Source organism: Protopterus annectens, chromosome 2.part1 (genome assembly GCF_019279795.1).
Source record: "Protopterus annectens isolate FY-2018-M chromosome 2.part1, PAN1.0, whole genome shotgun sequence".
Lineage (NCBI taxonomy): Eukaryota > Metazoa > Chordata > Ceratodontiformes > Protopteridae > Protopterus > Protopterus annectens.
Window position 1 is genome coordinate 1,583,343,090 of NC_056729.1, and position 23,105 is coordinate 1,583,366,194.

Below are 23,105 nucleotides of genomic sequence, written 5' to 3' on the forward strand. Positions count from 1 at the left end.
CATTTGCCTGTTCTACGTATGAAGATTATCCCCAAATGGATACCAATGCAAAGATGCAGTCAAGGCTTGCTTTATATTAGGCCAGTACTCAACATCATTCTAAAGTGCGCAAAATGCAGTGGTTCTAAACTTTTGAAGTAAATCTGGACTGGAGTGCAGCAAGCATAAACAAGAAAACTGTGCATTCCCCCCTTAATACCCAAGTACATAGCTATATGTTTAAATAGATAACTTAGCCTTCTCAGGAAGTATATGTTGCTGTAACATTCACCTCATTACAACTTACCTCCAGCAATTTACACCAATGGTAAGAATTGTTATATACATGTAAAGCTTGCCCTTCCAAAAGGGAAGAGACCATATTCAAAATAAATTAATAAAGTACCCTTTCTCTGTCAGTCTTGGTCAAAGTAATATTTAAGGCAACAGCCATATTTTTTTCGGGGGGGGGGGGGCTCTAGGCTAACTTACTCAAAAGGCACTCTTGAAGATTTAGAGAAAAATAATTACACTTACGAGAACTCTATGCTAGAACCCTGGAACAAATATAAATTACTTCAAATTTTAAAAATCCTGTGTCAAAATATGTGCTGCCAGCTTACAAAAGTAAGCGATAAGAGTAAAAGAAAAAGCAGACTTTTAACTGGAAACTGTCATCATATCATTTTTGGAAGGACTTGTGCGACCAAACAGTTATTTCTTGCAGGACAGCATCTGGAAAGTGTTCACATGGGTTGCCTCAAAGAGCACACAGATAGAGCCATCCTCTCCAGTGCGGTATGAAACTTCATATGGGTCAGCCCAAAGGGTCAGTTCACTTGGCAAAAGCCGATGTAAGTGTTGTCTGTCCAGACCAATGTTGCTAGCCACCTTGCTAATGATTGGGTCCATTTTGTGATTTATCTGTATGTAGTGGTAGCCTGATCCTTTGTCCGGTCTGTCAGGAAACCAGTGGTGCAAATAGTGTTCTATAAAAAAAAAAAAAAAAACAGCAAAAGACTGAGAGCTGTAGTGCTTGGTGTTTGGTCTAAACTGTAACAACTGCTTGCTACATTGTAGCAAGCATTTTGTTACAGTTCCAAAGTACTTTCAAATTCCTCTTCTTTTTTTTAACTGTAACAAGATGCTTGCTACGATATAGTAAGCAGTTGCTGCAGTTTAGACCACACACTGAGCGCTACAGCGCTCGGTCTGAGCACCATTCCTCTCAACCTCTTAGAGCAAGAACTCTTCACAAAGCCATCAGTAATGGAGGCAGATATGACCAAAACTATGGCCATTTTTTAAATATTACTCTTAAAAACAAAGAAATTGATAGAATAAGGTTTTGCATTAGCACGGATTTTCTGAAGGACATGAAGTATGAAACAAACTTATGTCATTATTTTCTGACTTTTTTAGGTTCAAACGCAGAGTTTTACAGGGAAAACAATCATGGTATAATATTGCACCAAATGCTACAATGCAAAAGGTATGTGAAACACCATAAGAAATATTTTAAAAAGTGGAAGTCCATGAACAAGAGTCAAACAGATGAGCCACACAAAACATTACAGATTACAACATTTTCCTGTCTTTTAATGGGTGGTCTGCATAGTGGAGATCAAGAAGACAGTTCTAAGTGTAAGCTTTGCAAAATAGGTAGTGGCATGAGTGACTGGTGCTTATAAAACGTAACACACCCAAATTACTATCTCATTTTGTTCTTCTCCTTCCCACAGACATCAGGTCCACATTACCCTAATTTATTATGGTTCAATTGCTCCCCTTAACAACTAATAGCTGGACAGCGGCAACCAGTGCCTTTGCTTATTGCCAGATTTACTTTGATTTTGTTACCATTGTATTAATTTTAGTATGGCAAACTATACAACATAACTACAAAACAGCAAAGCAGGGAACCCAAACCTTGAGTGTCTTAATCCAGAGGGAAGTAAAACAAGACTGGAATACAGGTTTGTGCACCTTTTTAAAGAAATTTAATGCTGTGGGTGGGATAGTCACAACGTCATTAGTGATGTCACAAACAGGGAGGTGATTAACTAAGTGGGTGGCAGTGTTTTCAGCTTCGGTCCAAGGCAGAAGTGTGATTTTACAAACGAGATAGTTCCCCTTTAATGACTTAGAAGAAGCTACTATATTCATCAAAAACAACAACATAGTGTCTATCCCAGAAGAAATGGAATGGATGGCCTCTACTCTTCAAAGAATAAAAGAAACAAATCCTTGGACTGATGCTAGAAAGAAGAAACAAAAAACTGATTCCAAGATAGCCGTCCCAAAAAACTAACTCTTAACAACTACATCTCTCAAAGTATCAACTGATATGGTACATCACTTGTCATCTGTTTTTATTTAAAAAAGGAGGGTTTCTTAAACAACTGAGAAAAAGTAATGATTTATTCAGAATGTTCAAAGAGTCCAGTAATTCTTCATAAAAAAGTTAGGTCAAGATGGGTTACTATTTACATTATATATAATCCAAACAAAGCAACGTATAATATAAACACAGAAGTTTCTATTCCCCTCCTTGAACTCAATGAATACTTATCTTGTTAATTTTTCATTGTTTTTACTTACAATAATTTAAGTAATTAATGAACTAATTCAACAAGGTACCATTCATCAGAGTTCAGACTCAAATGTAACAAATTAACATCATATATAATAGCAGTAACAGTAGACTGTTTTGAAAAAAAAATGCTGTCATGGGGACTAATGCCTTCTTCAGTTAAAGTATGATTTAGAAATGTCATGTATATCCTGGCTGAATAATAGTAGCAAGCTCTTAGTACAAATGTCATCATTATTCTGTCTAAATATAGTTAATATCAATTATGGCAGGTATCACAGCTACGAGTGCTGTTTGATCAATCCTGATATGGTGTGCATGGATGCAGCTGTGTCTGGCAGCTAGTACAAATATCATTATTATTCTGTCTAAACATAGTTAATATCAGTTATGGCAGGTATCATAGATTCAAGTGCTGTTTGATCAATCCTGATATGGTGTGCGTGGATCCAGCCATGCCTAGCAGCTAATACAAATGTCATTATTATTCTGTCTAAACATAGTTAATATCAATTATGGCAGGTATCATAGCTTCGAGTGCTGTTTGATTAAACCTGACATGGTGTGTGTGGATGCAGCTGTGTCTGGCAGCTGTTGTATGTTGCCGTGTTCGTCTCCGGGAAGCTGTGGGTTGCATCTTGTGATCGAGGTTTACTGATGCTTGTGTATTAGGAAGAGACATTTGGTGTTTTAGCCTGGATCCAGGGGAAGGGGGTGGATAAAACTGTGATTTGGAATATTTTGGCAGAGACTAGTTTGTTTATACATCTGCTGAGTGAGAGGTGGGAAGGCTGGAAGATTGTGTTATCTCTTGTTGTGCTGGCTTGTTGGGAGGTTTTTTTTTTTTTTGTGATCTGTTTGCTCTCTGTTCTTTTCCTGGCTGCTACCTCACTGAAAGGGTAAGAATTTAGGCTTGAAGCTGCAGTGAAGTGAAGCTTTGCTTCAGGTGCATTGCGAACCTCTGGTATGCAGTACACAGACACACTAACAGAAACAGACGCTCCCAGGTTACTATGGTAACGGAGACAGAGAGACAGAGTGACGATAATGCTTAATGGCTCTGAGGAGCCTCCAAGATGATTCTTGGCAATGTTTTTGGTTTAAAAAATATATATAATAAAAGGGCTGTTTTAAAACACATGTATACATATTGATGGTCTCCCAAAACTTCGTTTAGCTCATTAAGTTAATTCTTGATAAAAAAAAAATAATAATAAGTGCAATTTTATATTTAAAATGTATTTTGATCCAAACACATTAAGGACTTACATAAGAGTAGAAGTCTAAGTTATTGTGAAAGACTAAGAACACTTGGTCTTGTGCAGAACCCCTTGCAGTGGTCTGGGAGGTAAGCTTGCTCGAAGTGTTGGGCATATGGGGATAGTTGACTCTAGGGGTCTTTGGGGTTGCCGGGAAGTGCAGGAGAGTCATCAGATTTCCTTTGTGGAAATATCTGTGGAAATGGAAGGTGTGTTATGTGGTTCATTGGCAGAGTGGCCACTGCATGGAACAGGCTGGTAAAATGGAACAGGAGAAATATTTGTTTGGATATTTTAACAACAGCCTGGAAACACACCACATGAACCAGTGAATGGTATTCTGGAAAAACTGGATGGGTATTGTTGCCCGTGCTTGAAGTACTGATATGTGTGCATGTAAGAATGGAAATATACTTATAAGAAATAAGAAACTACAAGGGTATCATAATTCAAAGTCTATGGACTATATAAACATGCTTGGAAGGAGCTAATAATAAGCATAAGCATTACAGCTTGTGGTCTCTCAAATAACTAAGCAACAGCCAAAAAAAAAAAACACATACACAATAGTTATGTAATGTACGATTTTAGTAAATCTAGACATAAAATATATAATCGTCATATAAGATGAAGCAGTCTGCTGAATTTAAATGTTATTTATTTTTTATTTTACATTTGTTGACCGGGATAGACTGACTGGATATATGTCCATTTTCAGCGGAGGCCCGGGGAGAAAAGCTCCAAGATAATAATACACATTGAACATTTAGTAAATGATAGTTTCAAGCAGATTATAGTCATAAGTAATACCAGCATTTAACACATTTAGTACTAACTTATTATAAAACACTTCACAAAACATAACATTATTTTCAAAGTTATATATACATAACATTACATTCAGGTTTAAGACACGAGCAGCAGTTATACAACTGACCCTTCCTGAAATGGAGTGGAAGAAAAAAGTTAGAAGTAGTTGAAGGTAAGGCATCTAAGAAATAGAGAGGTCACTCGCTGGGGTTAGTGCATGGACATAACCAATGAGTTTTGAAGTATTTCTTGAGTTTGTTTTTGAATTGAGTTAGTGAGGGTTCTAGGGTCAAGTCAGCTGGGAGTCTGTTCCATGCTTTTCCAACAGAGTTGGCAAACAGAGAGTCCCCAGCTGAGTAGTTGGATTAGCAGGTTGAACTGCAGTAGGCTTGGCAGTTCAAGCCACCCTAGGCGATTTAGGTTGTGACAGTGGTGTGTCCGGTAGGCTGTGCCAGTAGCAGATCTGGCAATGTGGTTATAACAGGATGATAGTTTATTAAGATCCGTTTTTTTTTAAGTTGGAGAAGAGAGGTGAGGCATAGAGAAGAGTTGATAGCAGATGGGAACGGGAAATTGCAGTTCTAGCAAGTGGGGTAAGGAAAGGTTTGATTCTATAAAGAGAGACAATTTTTTTATTAATGGTTTTGATAGTTTGATTGATATGCACATCAAACTTCAGGTTGTTATCAGCTATGACACCCAGTAGTTTAGTTTGGGCTTTTGGGGAGATGATAGTGCCATTGCTAGCAGTTATGCTGAAGGATGGCAGGGGGTTCCTGCATGTGGGGGAGAAGAGGAGCAACTTAATTTTGTTGGGATTTAGGATTAGATGTTGATTGGAGAGCCATTTTTCCACTGTATTTAAGGTATTTTGAGTTAATGTGAATAAAGTAGCTGGTGAGGTGTCAGGACAAATCAAGGTGGAGTCATCCGCATATTGAATGCAGGTAGCATCTGGGATGACTGAATGAAGGTCGTTGATAAAGACAGAGAAAAGAAGGGGTTTTAGTATCGAGCCCTGGGGTACTCCTAATGTGATGGGTAGGCGAGATGATAGCCTGTTGCCTGCTCTGCAGGTAGGATTGAAACCATTGGAGTGCATAGTTGTTTAAGGAGAAGGCCTTCAAGGTATTTATAAGCATTTTGTGGTCAACCATGTCAAAAGCCTTGGATAGATCTAGAAAGAGTGCTGAGGATAGTTTGTTATTATTACTGTTGTGGTTAATGATGTTAGAGAAAGAGAGGAGGGCAGAAGTAGTACTGTGGAGTGGCTTAAAGCCATGCTGAAAGTTGGACAACAGCTTGTTCTGTGTGAGGTAGTGCATGAGCTATATGTGTACACGCTTCTCCATAATTTTAGCTAGAGGTGACAGAATAACTATGGGTCTAAAGTCTGACAGTTCAGTGGAACTGCCTCCTTTACGGAGAGGTATGACATGGGAGATTTTCCATATAGTGGGTACAGTAGCTTCAGATATAGCTCTGTTGATTGAGAGTGAGATTGAGATGAGTTATGCTATGGTGTCAGCAGCCTTTTGCAGATCGTCTGCTGGGAGGAGGTCGGCAGCCAGGGTGGTGGGTCTTAGTTTCTTAAGTAGGGCATGAATAAGTTGCATAGGAACAGGTTGAACATTAGAATTAGAGCCATTGGGAGAGAGTTGGCTGGCTAGAGACTGGATAGTCTCCGTGAAGAAGCTGTTGAAGTTATTAGCAATGTCTACTGGGGATTTTTGTTGGGAAGCTGAGGGGGGTGGAGTGGCAGTTTGGCCTGGGTGGAGTAGTTTGTTTATTCCTGTCCAGAACCTTTGAGGTTTGTTTTGGTGTTTTTGCAGTAGATGGTAGTAGTGGTTATTTTTGTCTAAGGTTATGGATTATTTGGTGTCATTCCTTAGCTGTCTGAATCTTAGTTGATTAAGTGGGACTTTTGTTTTTTGGTAGGTGGCCCATGCTTTTTTTCTGAGTGAAATTTTGGTTTTGGTATCTTTAGAAAGCCATAGTGCAATATTAACTTTGGTTCTAATAGAGCGGCTGGGAGCATGGGAGTTAAGAATAGCAAGGAATTTGGTGTTAAAAGTATGCTACTGCTTCATCTAGGGGGAGACTTTTTAGTACTGACCAGTTGCATGCCTTAAGTTCATTTTGAAACTTGGTGAGAATAAAATTCTTGCTGTTTCTTAATGTTCTATAGGTGGGTTGGTAGGAGCAGTCTACTTTGAGCTTGATTATATAGGTGAGACAGTGGTCACTTAGGTCATCAGGCAAAGTGCCTGATTTATAAGACTGAAGATGGGTATTGACGAATATCCATTGTAGGGTGCTTTCCTTGTTATTGGGATTTCCTGTCCTGGTGGTGAGGTTATGATTTGAGTAAATCCATAAAGGTTTATGAGGGTTGTGGGGGTTTCACAGAGCAAGTGTTCCAGTCAATGTTGAAATCCCCAAGAACAATTGTTTCTTGGGGGTAGTTATTGGATAACCAATATAAGAAGTCTTCTAAGGTTTCTGTGTTCCTCCCTGGGGGAATGTAGACATAAACAATGTTTAAATTTTTGTTTTTGTTAATTTGTAGTTTTGAGATAAGAATTTCAGCATTATTGAACTGGGGTGGTTGTTGGGTGTCTTTGCTGATAGATAGGGTAGACTTGTAAAGTATGGCTACCCCACCACCGTTTCTGGTGGTACGGTCTAGTCGAAACATACTATACCGTGGTGGCAGAATCTCATGGTCCTTGGTGGCAGGCTTTAGCCATGTTTCTGTTAGGCATAATATATCTAGGGAATGAACAGCTAAGAGAGCATGCAGGTGCTGAGTTTTGTTATTTATGCTCCTAATGTTTAGATGGCAGGCCAGCAGTGAGTTAGGGAGTCTATTTGTTTGAGCTATGGTGGTAGGGGATATAGTAAGGGGATTAGGGCCAACAGGTGGGGATGGACCAGGGTTTGGGTGGATGTCGCCATCCTTTGTGAGGTTGTAGTGTAGCCTGTGTATGAGTTTTAAGATTTTGAATAAAGTTTTGTAATAGTGTTTAGTTTTAGGTCTAATGTAACTAGGTCTAGTAAGATGGTAGTATTTAGGGGTTAAGGCGGTAAGCATGAGGGGAGTGAGTAAGGGTGCATTATTATCTGTTGTAGATGGGATGGATGTTTGGAATTTAGGGTAGTGGAAACCTGAGTGATCCTGACATTCATAGGCAGTTAGGAGATATGGGATGAGTAAAAGGGGTAGAAGTAGAGTTAATAAAACTATTTTGGGTGATAGCATACCTACTGAATGAGACTTGAAACTTAGGCAAAAGGAATAGTAGAGTTGGAGGAATGGTGGTACCAGGTTGAGGTTGGTGCTGTTCATAGATTAGTACTAGGCTAACTGTCCTTGCAAGCCATTTTAAGCCTAGCTAATTATCCCCTGTGAGATTCAAACCCTGTACCTTGTGTTTGTAAGGCAAACACCTTAACCATTAGGCCACCCTCCCAACCCCTAAAAATCTGCAATCAGCACTTTAATGTTACTTGCACTCAGTACTTTAATTTTACTTATGTTTAGCAGAAAAGGCAGACCAACAGTATACAATTTTGAGGATTTTTACAAGGGTTACTTGTTCAAATGTCAGACAAGTAAGTGAAACTTTCAACAGGAATCTATGTCTGAGTGTTAGAAAGCCAGAAAGGTACAAATAATACCTGTAAAAATTAGGGTCAGAGAGACAAATGTAAGAGTCAGTGTACTCTGATTTAATAACATGGGCTTGTGTATAATAACACTACTGTCTTAACTTGTCATAAATGACATACACTACATTGAACATCAAGGGGAAGCATGATGATTTTCTTAAATAAGTAAATATGCATAACAAGTCATTTAATTCCTTTAACTTGAATTGTAGTTTTTGTAACCCATCTTGACCATATATAATACTTAAGCAGTTACCAAGGTAACTAATGTTTATACATGACATCAAACTGACAAAGTTGTTCAGGAGAAACAATAGAAGCCTGAACTTGAAATGTTACAGAATTTAACAATCACATTCTGAACAAATAGTATTAAATTGACAATAATCACTCAGTTTAACCTTTGCTGATTATACAAAATAGAATGTTGCCATTTAAATCTAAACACTTTCAGTATATGTCATAAAATGTCAATTTATGAATATGGAAAGGGAACTTGTTATCATTAATCAAAATAAGTGAATTTGTTGTTTTTAACTTATAATTTCACTCATTTTATAATAAGAAATGACAGATATAAAAATTCTTATGTGTAGGAAATGGGAGGAAGAGGGATGCACTGATAATTAAAATGCACTAACTTTCATCAATGTTCACATAAAACAAACTTGATGCTTTAAGTAAGTTAGCAGCAAACAAAGTGATTACTTAAATGCTGGCAAACAATGAAATATAACTTCAGATATATCCAGTAAAATACATTGTATTATAAACATTATGTATAAATATTATTACCATCTATTTATATTAAGTAATAAGTTTTGAAAGATTTCATCAACAAGGGTGAATATGTTAAATAACTGTGTGCTATAATCTTTTACTGAGGTTTTATATATGATACATCCTACTTTACTATGATTGAATTGCTTGTCATCTATCTTTCATGTAAATATTAATTGTTTATACACTAAGTAGACATTTATATTGTATTAGAATTCTGTCTAATCTACAATAGTAATATATCTGTTAAAAATAATATAAATATTGCTTATTCTTATTACAAATATTCTCCATCAGATAATTCAATTTATGGAGCTCAGATGTTCTGGATTGTCAAGGTATGAGTGATACTCTGATGGACTTAGGTTTATCCATCCGATTAGGAATGATTTTCATTCCATGGCTAGTGTGGATCTTAGTTTTGCTAACATTTATTAATTTAAATTTGTTATTTCACAAAAACATGTTAGTATGCCTGATCAAAACACTACTTTATTGGTAAACACTCAAAGTATAAAGCTGATCATTTCCTTTAAAAGTTCAAACATATACTTTATAGTTATCAGAGGAAAATGTCTAATAGTCACAATAAAACAAAAAATACATAGTCTAAATAACCTAAGATGGATTTAACTTTATTATCTTTAAATACCAATGGCTTAAACAATCCTAGCAAGAGATCAAATCTACTGAAATATTTAAAATTGAACAAAGCACAAATTGTTTTCCTTCAAGAAACTCATTTCAAAACAAATGACAATTACAAATGGAATCCCAAGGAATATATGATATTGGCGCAATACACTTATAAGACAAAGACAAAGACAAAAGGGGTAACAATTTTATGGAAAACAAATGTGATTCACCCAGAAATCATTTATAAGTATGAAGATAAAGAAGGCCTTATGGCATTAGTAATAGTTAAATATAATTGTAGAATATGGACCTTAGCCAATCTATACTGGTTCCCAGGCATTGGATCAGGAACTGTTAAAAAACACTTGGATTTCATTTCCAATAATTACAAACGCAACTTAATATTAGGAGGAGATTTTAACTGTATATTTGATATTTCTGAAACTACAAATAAAAGATCGCTGGGTACATCTGCTGCATCAAAAGCTTTAAACAAGTGGGTAGAATCATTTCATCTTGTAGATGCTTTCAAATTTAAAGAAGATAAATGTTTGTTGTTTTCTCATCAAGATCACAGATTTGGTACACAAACTAGAATAGATAAAATATTTGCTACCCATGACTTACACTCTAAAAATAATCAATTTCTCAATCACTCCCTGCCCTTTTCAGACCACAATTTATTGATGTTAAAACTTCAAAATGGGTACAAACCATTAATCATTAACTCCAGAATTCCAGAATATATAACTAAAATTAAAGAGTTCAGACCCTGGTTATTATCTGAACTACAGTTTTTCTTACATATTAATTACACTACAGAGATAAATAAAATAATGATATGGGACTCATTAAAAGCTTACATATATGGTAAAACCCTAATGTGGTATAAAAAATCAGAGAATGGGATTCTGAATTATTAGATCTACAATCCAAACTTTTGTCAGTAAAAGTTGAAAAAAATCAAAATAATTTGTAGATGAAAAACAAAGTAGAAGTATTAAACAATAGATACAACAAAAGTCTAACACATAAAACTAGTCTAGCTTTAGAGAAACTAAAAATTAATACCTTGGCCACTTCTCCCAAATATCTACATAATTTATCTACAAGAATCAAAATGCAATCAAAAGCTAATAACATTAAAATTATCTTCCATGAAAAGAAAGGGAAAAATGTCTCGGATATAGGTGACATTCTTGATGCCTATAGAAATCACTATATGGAACATTTCCAAAAAGAAAATTTACATATTGATCAATTAAATATAGATGAAAAATGTTCTACTATAAAACAAATAGCAGAAAAATTAAAACTAGATCTGCAAGCACCCATATCCTACAAAGAAATTTCAGATACAATAAAAGAGGGTAAAAATAATAAAGCTTCAGGTATAGATGGCATAATTATGGAAATATATAAAGTTGTTCCTTCAAAGATACTATCCCTCTTCCATAAAACTCTATTAGAAATTCAGTCTCAAGCTTTAACACCACCCTCTTGGAAATATTCATTAATCACACCGATCCTAAGGGAAAACAAATCCCCAAACTTCTGTACCTCATATAGATCTATATCATTATTAAATAATGACTATAAGATATTTATGACCATATTAACTAACAGAATAAAAATACCACTATCCAAAACAATATATAATGATCAAACTGGATTTATATATCATAAACGGGTCTATATTATAAGATCAACATTTGAAAACATTGAACAAAATATGGTTGATGTCTTCAAACATCGACCTTATAAAAAGACAAAAAAAAAAAGAAAAAAGTACCCTAATGGGTTTAAGCAGGGGGGAAAGCCCCACTGCACCCCCACATCTCCCGCTACTTAAATATACCAGCTCTGAGACCGCACTACATTGCAGTAAACAGAAATATCCCTTTATGGAGATTTCCATTTACACGCTTGAGAATCTGAGCGTTCGATATTCTCGTGTCGACAATGTCAGATTCCACATTGTCGGCTTTGGAGAATATAATATAGACCCTCATAAACACACACATGACAATATTAAAAAAATAATTTCTCTTATAGATTATGTTAATAAAGAAAATAAGGAAACACTCAAAATTGGCTTAGATATAGAGAAAGATTTTGATTCCCTAAATTGGGACTATTTATTCAAAATCCTAATGCTATTTGAATTGCCTGCATCCTTTGTTCATCTCCTAAAGAATATATATACAAATAATTTAGTGTATGTCAAGTTGGGTCCTTTTACCTCTGAATCTATACATATAACAAAAGGCACTAAGCAATGATGTTCCATGTCACTGATACTATTTGCGCTTGTTATTGAAATATTGGCAGATTCAATTCATAACAATATAAAAATCAAAGGAATAGATGTTAATGAACAATACAATTCTAAAGTAATGTTATTTGCTGATGACATATTACTAACATTATCTAATTAAAAAGAGACATTAGAAGAATTATATATATATTAACTGACAAATTTCATATGACTTCAGGACTCCAATTCAATTAATCAAAATCAAAGTGTTTATTTTTAAATAAAAAAAGAACTGCAGACTAAGGGGGGTCACATCATAGGGAAACACAAATCTACCTTAAAATATCTAGGAATTGAGTTATGCAAGGATAATAATGAATTAGTCCCAAAAAACTACAATAATATCATCAATGCAATTAAAATCTCTGTGGAAAAATGGAACAAAATAATATTAACATTTGAAGATAGACTACAGTTAATAAAAATGGTTTTACTACCCAAGATCCTATATATAGCCTTAGCAATACAACTGTTACCAGAAAGGAGTATACTTAAAGAAATAAATTCATGCCTAATAAAATTTTTATGGTTTCCCAAAAGAATAGCTTTAATACATCATATCAGACTATGGAAACAGGGAGGATTAAACTTTCCTGATATAGAAACATATATAAAAGCATCAATATCTAAAACAATCTCAGATTGGATAAGTCCAAATTACTCTGCAAATTGGAAAAAAAAATACTAACTGTAATATCAATAAATGAATTTGATTTACAAAAAAAAAATCAAATAACAGATAAAAACAATTTGCCATGGCACATATTATGTATTCATATGCAGTATAACATAACTAAACCTACTAAAACTTGTATGATTAATTATTACATTGACTGATTTAGGAAAATTATTAATGCAAATATAGATTTAAAAATCTGGTTTGATCTTTTAACCCCATTTATAGTCACAAAGAACTTTCCACATAAAATATATAGAGAAACTATTAATTCTTGGGAACAGAAATTACTTGTTTGTTGGCTCCAATGTATCAAATAACTAAAAGTTTTAGATATGCAAGTAATAAAAACAGCATACAAAATTCCACAACAGGACTGGCTAACTTTACAGAGTATTCTGTCATATTCACAAGATTTAAGTAGAATAATTAACAATTCTTCATTTAAAGACATACCTACATTTATGAAATACATATATGAAATCGTATATGACTTTGACATGGGAAACAGTAATTTTTACAAAATATTGATAAACTATAAAACAACACCCAAAACCTCACATTGGAAATATATAACAAAGGGGCACTCAGTACAGTTATTAAAACAAATATCTTATTATTGATAAAATATACATCCTTTACACAATACTGGAAAGTTTTTAATTGGAAATGCTCGCACAGAGCATTCTTAACCTCAGATAGAATCAGTGAAATTAGTTCTTCCATAAAAGGAATATGTTGGAGATATGAGCAAGTACACAATGCAGATTGGAACCACATTGTCTTTGATTGTGTTAAAATTAAGCCATTTTGGAATGGTATGAATAACTTTCTACAAACTTTATTTAATGAACCATTTTATTTAACTAAAGCTCTTGTATTATTAAATATGAACGAAGGTCCTCATTTGAATAGGTCAAACATGTATCTAATATGGACCATACTTGCAATTTCAAGGAAGGGTATAACAAGAAGATGGAATACAAACACAATACCAAGCTTAGAAGACTTCTACAGCCTACTGAAGACCACAGCATTATTGGAAATTAAAATTAAAGAACTAAGAATTTATCCAAAGCCATTTATCAACAACCCTTGGGGAAAAGTCTTATTGTTGATTGACACTATATAATAATTGATCAGACACTCTGATAATGGATTGGACATACTTATAAAGTAACTGTATACATTAAGATCTGTTATAGTGTCAGGATAATGTAAATAGTGTACATAGTTATTTAAGATGTTATGTATAATTACTATGGAATTCATTCAAATGTATTTGAAAAATAAAATAAAAAACATTTGAGAAAAAAAAGATGTATGGGTTTATATGTGTTAGCTACAAGGACCTTTCAACAACCTACTGGTGACACAGTGGGGATATCTCAGGCATCTGCATTGGGAATATTCCCTCAGTTTCTCAATGTTATGCTTCTACATGTTGGGGAGCATTTGTGGTTCCAACACATCTTAGAGGACTGAGATAGCACCATGTGAAAGTACTGTGATATAGCTTATTTGCCTGAGGTACTAGGGGCCATAGACTACCAAAATTGTAATAAATGCCCTACCAGGTGAATTGGGTAGGAGGTACATAAACTGCAAAGTCTATCATTTCATCAACTGCCACGTGGTCTGTTGTGTGTGTAAGCTAACCAGGCAGTTATCATGACTCCCACATATGGCATATCTGTGACCTGCATCTGTGGTTTGTGAGGGGTGACTTTCCACAGGCACATCTTGCTGATGATGCTAGATATGCCCCAGAATTGTGACATCCATAATAAATTGACAAAATCAAACAGACCTTGGATACAACAACACCCAGTCATAAACAAGAAACATTATTGAGCATGTGGTTGGACTGCTGAAGGCACACTTTTATTGCCTGAATTCATCCAATAGTGCCTGCAATATGACCCTGGTATATGTGCAAAAATAGTGTCAGTGTTTGCAGTGTTATGTAATATGCTTAGGAACCAGTTACAGATGGGTGGACACTTGCAGGGACTGCAGTACCCAGCACACTAGGCAGTGGAGGCTGGGTCATACAAGGAGTCAGTGCAGGAGCGAGTAACAGAGGATGACCATGCCAGATGGAGGTGGGCACTGTATATAATGGCACTAGCAAAGAGGCAGCAGCCTGGACATAGCATCAAAACACAGCAGATGAGTAAAGCAGATAAGCTACAGTAAAAAAGATGCATGTAAAACCAACAGCATGCTGATGCAACCCAAGTAACAATGTACAAAGGGCAGGGCATAGTATCATAATTTGCAGAGGTGGGAAGAGGAGAACATGAGTGGATGTCTTTCTCAGGGAAGTGTGTGAGTGGTGAGGAACATAAAAGTAAAAGGTGTTTTTTTGTGAAATGTCAGGTTACCTGCATCCATTAATGAAAACAATAATAGCATGCAGAAATACTAATTTATATTTAAATGATTTACATTTATATGGCTTATTTCACTTACTATGTTTTAGTTTTTGTCATTGGATAAACATTTGACTCCAAAAATATTTAGCAACTCAGACGATACACATAGATGTTTCTAACCTGCCTTTGAGACACATGGAGGAAGCACGTCAGTCTAAAACATACCCCTTTGCATGTTTTATTGATTGGAAGTTTAAGGCCTTTACAAAAGAGTATCTTTACATGTTAAGGATTCATGGGACTTTTTGGCTTATTTTAATGATGAATCATATAGTGAGTAATTATCATTTCTTTGCAATGGTGCCACTGATTTATTTTCCTCTATTGTACCTAAAGAAGGAATTGCATTGCCCTCAGAAGACCGCTCGACTTGTTATTTCTTAACATCTGTTGATATTAATATTTTCGTAGAATTTATCGATATTGCTTTAAACAATAATTTTATATGTTTTTTATTTATTTATTTATTTATTTTATTTATTTATTTATTTAAATTTGTTGACCGGGAGTGTCCGACTGGACGTAGGTCCATTTTCAGCGGAGGCCCGGGGAGAAAAGCTCCACAGTTAAAATAAACAGACAGTATTTACATTGGATTACATAGTGATTAACAATTTACATAGCAATTACTTACAACATATTTACATTACCTGTTTTGAGGTTGAGTATTCTAAACAGAATAAATACATTTCTATGGGTGCAGTATGTGCTCCCATTTAAGCTAATCTAGTGATGTAGGCCTGGGAGCAACAATTTGTATTATGGCCCACATTTGCTCCTAGCTGGAAGCACTATGTATGATGCTGTGATGATATTTGTATGTTGTGGAATGATACTACCTGAAAGATGGATGAATTTCTTGAAGATATTAGCAGTACCACTCCTTTCTTGAGGTTTACACATTCTGTATCTATTCATTTTGTTGATTACTTGGCTGTTACTATTTATAAAAGTGATGAGAGTCTTAGTCTAATAAATATGGAAAGCCCTACCTTTTAGTATTTATAAAATTAAGGGGAGCCTTAGTCTAATAAAAATAGAATCTCAGTTTTTTCTAATGCTTACCTTCATTTCAAGAGTGACACTCCCTTGCACAGAAATAAAAAAAAAACTTCTTGGTGAAAGGACAGTTTGAGAGAATTACAAGAATGATGTCTGATGACAAGGTATTTGTAGACGAATGTCATAACCTGTCATGCATGTTTTTGAAAGAGATTGCCCAGACGACTTTGTTGACAAATTTTAACCAAAGTCATGGCAGTGTGGACATCTGTTATCAAAAAACAACTACAAGAATCTATGTCTCAAATTTCCACCTAGATAACTCAAAGGAAACTGTTCTTTAATCCCCCCCCCCCAAAAAAAAAAATAATACAATCTCTTCAAGGTGCTCAGCAAACAGCAAAGAATGCTTAATAAGCCAACTCTCCACCAGAAACCACCACCCATTTTCATTACTTAGGGATATGGTTAGATCAACCCCCTAACTTCCAACAGCACATCCAATTAACAAATGTGAAAAGCAACTCTCAACTATTTTTGTCACCCTGATTTCTAACTTTTCCACCTGAAGCAGTGACTGCCAAGGCAAAGGGGTCCTTGCCAAAGTCCACTGGTTTCTCACACTCACAGGATAAAACTATTACTAGGGTCTTTAATTTTCAAACTAATTAATCTTCAGTCATTCCCTTTCTTTGTTATCCAGCTATTTCTATGAACCGCAAATTACAACCTTAGATACCTATCTTTCAACATAGTCTCCTCCAGAAACCCAAAACAAAACAAAACTTCAGTGCATGACCACAGTTTCTCCATTCTTGGTCCACAAGTCTGGGAATCCCCTTCCACCTCTCTTAAAGAAGACTTATAAAACATTTAATCTTCAAAGATGCAACCTGCTATTGGCATAAAACTGGTTTAATTACCTGGTCCAACCCCACATTCTCTTCATGTTCTCAAACTCTCATTGCTAACACTCAAATATGTGTACCATGCAATGATGTCCAATTCTCTAACCTTACGCATACTAACATTTTTCTCAATCTTACATCTTTTGGAATACTTTACTCTGTATACATAACTTTGTTTTCAATAACTATTTCTCCATTTAGTCTATCACTTTACCATATTTGTTTCCTCATTTGATTGCACTATGTATAAAGTTACTCCATAACTGTATTGTATTATATTATATATGTAGTATTCTAGCCACATTTTCTCAGTCTTTATATTTTAACTTCATGCTTGTTTGTTTATGTTCACAAGCTGATTCAGTAAATGGTCCAAGGAGGCCAGACTTTTACCCTGATTAACAAAATTAAATAATTAAAATAAATAAACATTGCAATGATTTTCTACTGAGTAGACTTCTTTAACTTCTTTGTACTAGCAAAGGACTAACAATTACAACAATCATTTGGTCTTTCTTTGTGAAGAAAAGCCCTGTCAGGCATGTAGCCCTTTTTAACACCATGAATGCGGCCATGGTGGTACAGCGGTTAGCGTTGCCACCTCACAGCAAGTGGTTCTCTGGTTCAATTTTCGGCTGGGGTGTCTTCTGTGCGGAGTCTGCATGTCCTCCCTGTGGTCGTGTGGGTTTCCTCCGGGTGCTCCGGTTTCCTCCCACATCCCAAAGACATGCAGTAGGTGGATTGGACACTCTAAATTGGCCCTAGGTGTGAGTGTGTGTGTGTGTGTGTGTGTCTTCTGTGGAAGGTTGGGAACTGGGCTGGCAACTAGATACTGCAAAAACTCCACTGCCAATCATGAGCGGACAGATGATCCGCTGTGGCGACCCCTAACCGGGAAAAAGCTGGAAGAAGAAGAATGTTACATAATGGCTGCATTGGAAGGTTATTTGCTTGAGGCAGACCTCTCAACTGTCCCTATTTTGGAGCAACATACCTATTTACAGGCCTGATTTACTGATGTACATGATGTGCCTATTTTCAGGGGTTATGTACCTATTTTTATGCTTGATTTACCCCTTACCACAACTGTCTGAATTTCCATTATCACAAGCAATTTTTGAAGCTGTCTAGTAAAAAAAATAACACTCTACACCATCAATATACTACTGGTTCTATTCCAGAGTCAGGGGAGTCTCTGGGTTAGGATCCTATTCCTCCAGCATGTTTTGTTCATTGTGATGACAAGGTTTAGATCCCTGGAGCGTGTGTCTCTCTGAGGGATTGGGATTTCTTTAAGTGTAGCATGCCTAACAGCTCTGGGTTTGACATGTCCTTGTATGTTAAGCACAGATCGCCTCTGAGTAGACGATATGCGACAGAGAATAGGTGGAGTTTTTTTAGATGATCATCATAGGGCATCTGCTTTAGGCCTGTGATTCTTTTAGTGAGGTGTTTCTGTAGCCTTTCCAGTTGTTGCAGATGTCTTGAGAGGTACATACCAAACGTGACGTTGTATTCTATAATGGGTCTAATGAGGGATGAGTACAGTGGGACAATGACCTCCTTTTTCCTGGATAAAAAGCCCTTAGTGATGAGGTGTGCCACATAGAAGGATTTCCTGACTGTTGTGGCGATGTGGTTATCGAAGGAGAGACCACTGTCCACCTGTGTCCCTAAGTCTCTTATCACACTTTCGGTGTTTAGTGTACTGCCATCTATGTGGTAACTCTTGGGTACATGTTTTTTCCCAAAGGGGATAACTATACATTTCTTGGCATTGAGCTTGAGCCCATGGCTCTGGCACCAAGCATCTGTTTCTGTAAGGCCCTTTTGTAGAATATCCACATCATTTTGGGATTCAATAATGGCTCCCAGTTTGCAGTCATCTGCAAACTTTGTTAGCCAGAGTCCCTTAGTGTTGGCCTGTACTTCAGAGAAGTAGATGCCAATCAAGAGCGGTCCCTGGACTGAACCCTGAGGTACTCCACTTGTCACTTGCCTGGAGATGGATTTGGAGTTGGCTACTTTTACAGTGAGGATTCTATCAGTAAGCCAGTTGGCAACCCATTGAGTGACGTAGGGATTAATGCCCAGCTTAGTAAGTTTATCTATGATTCCAGAGTGGGGGATGGTGTCAAAGGCCTTGACGAGGTCCAGATAGGCTGTGTGGATCACCTTACCCTTGTCCACAGCTCTGGAGACTGATTCGAAGAAGTCACTCAGGTTCAGGAGACAAGATCGGCCCTTCACGAAACCAAACTGCGTGGGGTCCAGTGTTGAAGGTTGCTAATATCTTTGTTTATAAGTTCCATGATAATACATTCCATTGCCTTGCAGATCAGGCTCATCAGACTGATGGGGTGGTAGTTCCCGGGATCTAATGTGGATCCCCCCTTGTGGAGTGGGATAACTGTAGCTGTGCACCACTCAGTGGGCACGAAGCCTGAGGCGAGGCTATGATTAAACATGACACTTAGGGGAGGTGCCAGTTCATTTTGTAGTTCATGGAGTACACAGCCTCGGATGTCATCTGGTCCCATGGATGCTGTATTCTTGGCTTTGGAGAGTGCGTTTTTTACCTGTGTGGCTGTTATTACCAGAATTTGGCAATATTTCGGTATTGAGATGGGCCCTTTAGGGGGTGAGAGGAGGGTGAAGTTTGCACTGAATCGATCTGCCAGGATATTGACAATATCCTTGTGATCAATATATTTAATGCCATTCTGTTGTAGCTCAGAGCAGATCTGAGCATTGCCATTTAGAGTTTTGCTATAACTATATGATTTAATTTTCATTCTTGTTCTGACTATTTTCGCTGTCAGTAGTGGATTTATGTTTTGACTATTTTCACTGTCAGTAGTGGATTTATGTTTTGACTATTTTCGCTGTCAGTAGTGGATTTATGTTGTAACTTAGACGTGGGATTTACTCATTGGTGATCTCTCAATTCATAATGGTCGTGGTTTGCTTGATTCATGTTACTCGGTTTGTGTAGTGGGACAATTGTGGTAAGTAAATGACAGCGATGGATAATCTATGGGATTAAAAAAATTAACTGAAAGCACTATAATAGACAGTGTATGTGAAAAAGACATTTCATCTGTTTTATGTATACTGAATGAAAATATTTGTAGAAAGAATTCTATGAAAAAATGTGAGATAACTGTAAACCTGGGTTGTAAATGCTTATCGAATATGTTAATGTGATTGTAGAGGATGATTAAGTGATTGTTACACAAAAGTTTACTGATTTATTTATTTATTGACATTTGATTGTCGGGAAAGTCTGATTGGATAGAAGCTCATTTTCAGAGGAGGCCCAGGGCGAAAGCTCCAAATTATTTCAAAACATTTAAAAACAATAATTTTACAATTTTCAAAAATAAAACAAAAATATGCAGTTTAAATAATTGTAACAAATTAGACACAATATAAAGGCATTGGATAAGAATCAATACACATTATACGACTGATTACTTAGTCAGTTAAACAATCTGTTAAATGATTGGTTCATTTTACTAGTAGTATTGGTGTGTTCTAAACGCTTTCCATAAGGCACCATAATACTTACCTCCATCATCACATAAAGTGCATCTTGAACAGGAAGTCATGTCATTCTTGTGTGCCAGGAAAGTGCCTTTGCCACAGGGTTTGCATATAGAAGCAGTGCCTGGACTGTTGCATGGTGACTCTTTGTAATTACCTGCAAATGAAATCATATAGCAATCAAAACTTCAGAATTAGAAAACTGAGACTACTGATGTATTCTAAACATGCATTTCATCACTTTAAACTATTTAACGGGGAAAATAAATAACATTTATGGCTACATATATTGAAAATAACCTAAAACAACTGACAAGGAATCAGGTGAAGAGGAAAGAAATTGCATAAAGTACTGAGGGTATACAAATAGGAGTAACATACAAATGCTTGTGATCTAATTTATTTATTTTATTTTATTTGAATGTGTTAACCATGGTAAAGCACTGATCACAAATGACCAACTTCATTCTCAGCCTGGGAAAGATTAAGAAAGTAAAAAATGCAGTTTAAGATTTACATTGCAATTAGAAATATAATAAGAACAAAAACATTGTAAAAATTATATGAATGTATATACAGTTATATAAAACAAAAATCATAGTAACATGATCTGAGTAAGCTTTGCATTGGGATGGTTATAGTACAGAGTTGCTGGAATGAGAGTATGAAGCCAAAGATAAACTGTGGCAAAATTAGGTAATGTGGCAGGCCAACCAGAAAGATAATACTGTTATTTAACAAATTTGTGAAGTTGATCTTTTAATTCTATGTGAATTTTGATTAAGAAGATGCTTTTTTTAAGACATGATTGAATAGATTCCCATAGCTTGAGGCCTAACAGTAATTTATGGAGTAGAACTTGGTTTTAGGGCCTTGTAGTACAGGTGCTGAATTACCTTTATTTCTAATGTCATAGAATGGGTTAATTATTAGTTTGGCTGCTAAACGTGAGATTATTTGGTTGCTTAAAAGTTTGTTTATTATTCTGCTAGTCTGTGTATTTCTATAGAAAAGATTCTGCTGGGGTGTGCCATGCCCACCATCTAATACACAGTGTAAAAAAGAACTCACATTCAAAAGTAACCCCCCCCCCCGCACAAAATAAGAATACAGTGTTCATTCACACATCTTCATTTAAGCAGCAAATAAAAATAATTCATGCCCACGTCTGCTTTCTAAAGTTAATAAAGACAAGGTAATACATACAATAAAGCAAAACCCATATCTGTCAGTCAACATACTGTTCGGCAAAGACAGAGTCATCAGATGGGCTCATAGATTTAGTAACAATCTCATAGCTTAATGGCCTTCTAGAAGTTAAAAGATCAAAGGTGACAATATTATAACAGTTGGAGATTTTAACCTAAATGGATATACCATATGCAAAGTCAGATGAGTGATTCTGTAGGCTTGTTATTCCTACAACAATTAGTTACTACCCTTTTTCTGTGTCAGCTGTAAGGCACAGTGGGATGGAGACCTGAGTGTAGTGCAGAAGGCCAAGATTCATGTAGTTGACTGGTCTCTCTGTAGTCCCTCAGAGGTTTTTTGGAATGAATAGTGTTTTTGCCAGTTTGCCTTTCCTAGCGAGGCACTTAAGGGATTTACCAGTGGAGGGCAGTGACCCAAAGTGAAAACTGCAGATTTTAACCTTCCTAGAAACAGTAGAGAATGCAGCAGCAGGTTGGCAGTAGAATTAGAGCCACAGCAACACCATTGTACATCTGATGTGGCAATGACACTAAAAGGATAGACCATAAAACTAAAAAAAAAAAATCCAAATGAAGTGTGGATGACTTCTAGGGTTACCACATGTCCCACTTTGTGAGGGAAAGTCCCTCTTTGGGCAGTTGTGCCCTGTCAAAATATTGTAAAAATGACAAATGTCCTGAGATTTTAGGACAAAGTTATTTCCTATATTTTACGTAATAGTTGCATAAAACAGTTATTCTGTATCTGAAACACCTAAATGTTATAAGAAACAGAATAAGCAACTAAAATGCTACATGAATAAGCTTTTATTTAGGCAAAAAAGTGAAGTTATGTCCTTTGTACTGGCCGTGGGTATGTTTTGGCCTGGAAAATCTGACGTTTGTACCAAAAATGTCCCACTTTGGGGATTTGAAAAGGTGGCAACCCTAATGACTTCTTGCCTCAGCATCAGTCTTGTCCCCATATGGCAATATGGCTTTGGACAGCCAATAAGAAAACAAAGGTGTCAAAAGTGCAATGTGGGGGGGGGGGGTACTCAATGGTCAAGGATGGGTAGAACCAGAAGCTTAAAAAAATTACTAATATCATATAAATACTCCTGTTTCTATTTTCCTATTTTCAATATCCATCTAACATTTACCATAATTCCCAACAACCTTTATCCCTCCCATACTGGTTTGCATTATATCCATTCACGGACAAACCCCTCCCAAACAGTACCTATCCATTATTCTACATTTCGGCTTCGACTTTCCCCAAATAAATTGTCACTACTT

The 23,105-nt window shown here is 36.1% G+C and overlaps 1 protein-coding gene across 1 annotated transcript in view; it reads right to left on the minus strand.

Annotated features, from left to right (window-relative positions):
* The window catches only part of TNFRSF25 (TNF receptor superfamily member 25), a 178,922-nt gene that overhangs the window by 119,342 nt on the left and 36,475 nt on the right, over positions 1–23,105 (minus strand). Inside the window, exon 3 of the mRNA XM_044063581.1 lies at positions 20,642–20,773. Within this exon, the coding sequence (XP_043919516.1) occupies positions 20,642–20,773 (132 nt within the window). The remainder of the gene's footprint in view (positions 1–20,641; positions 20,774–23,105) is intronic.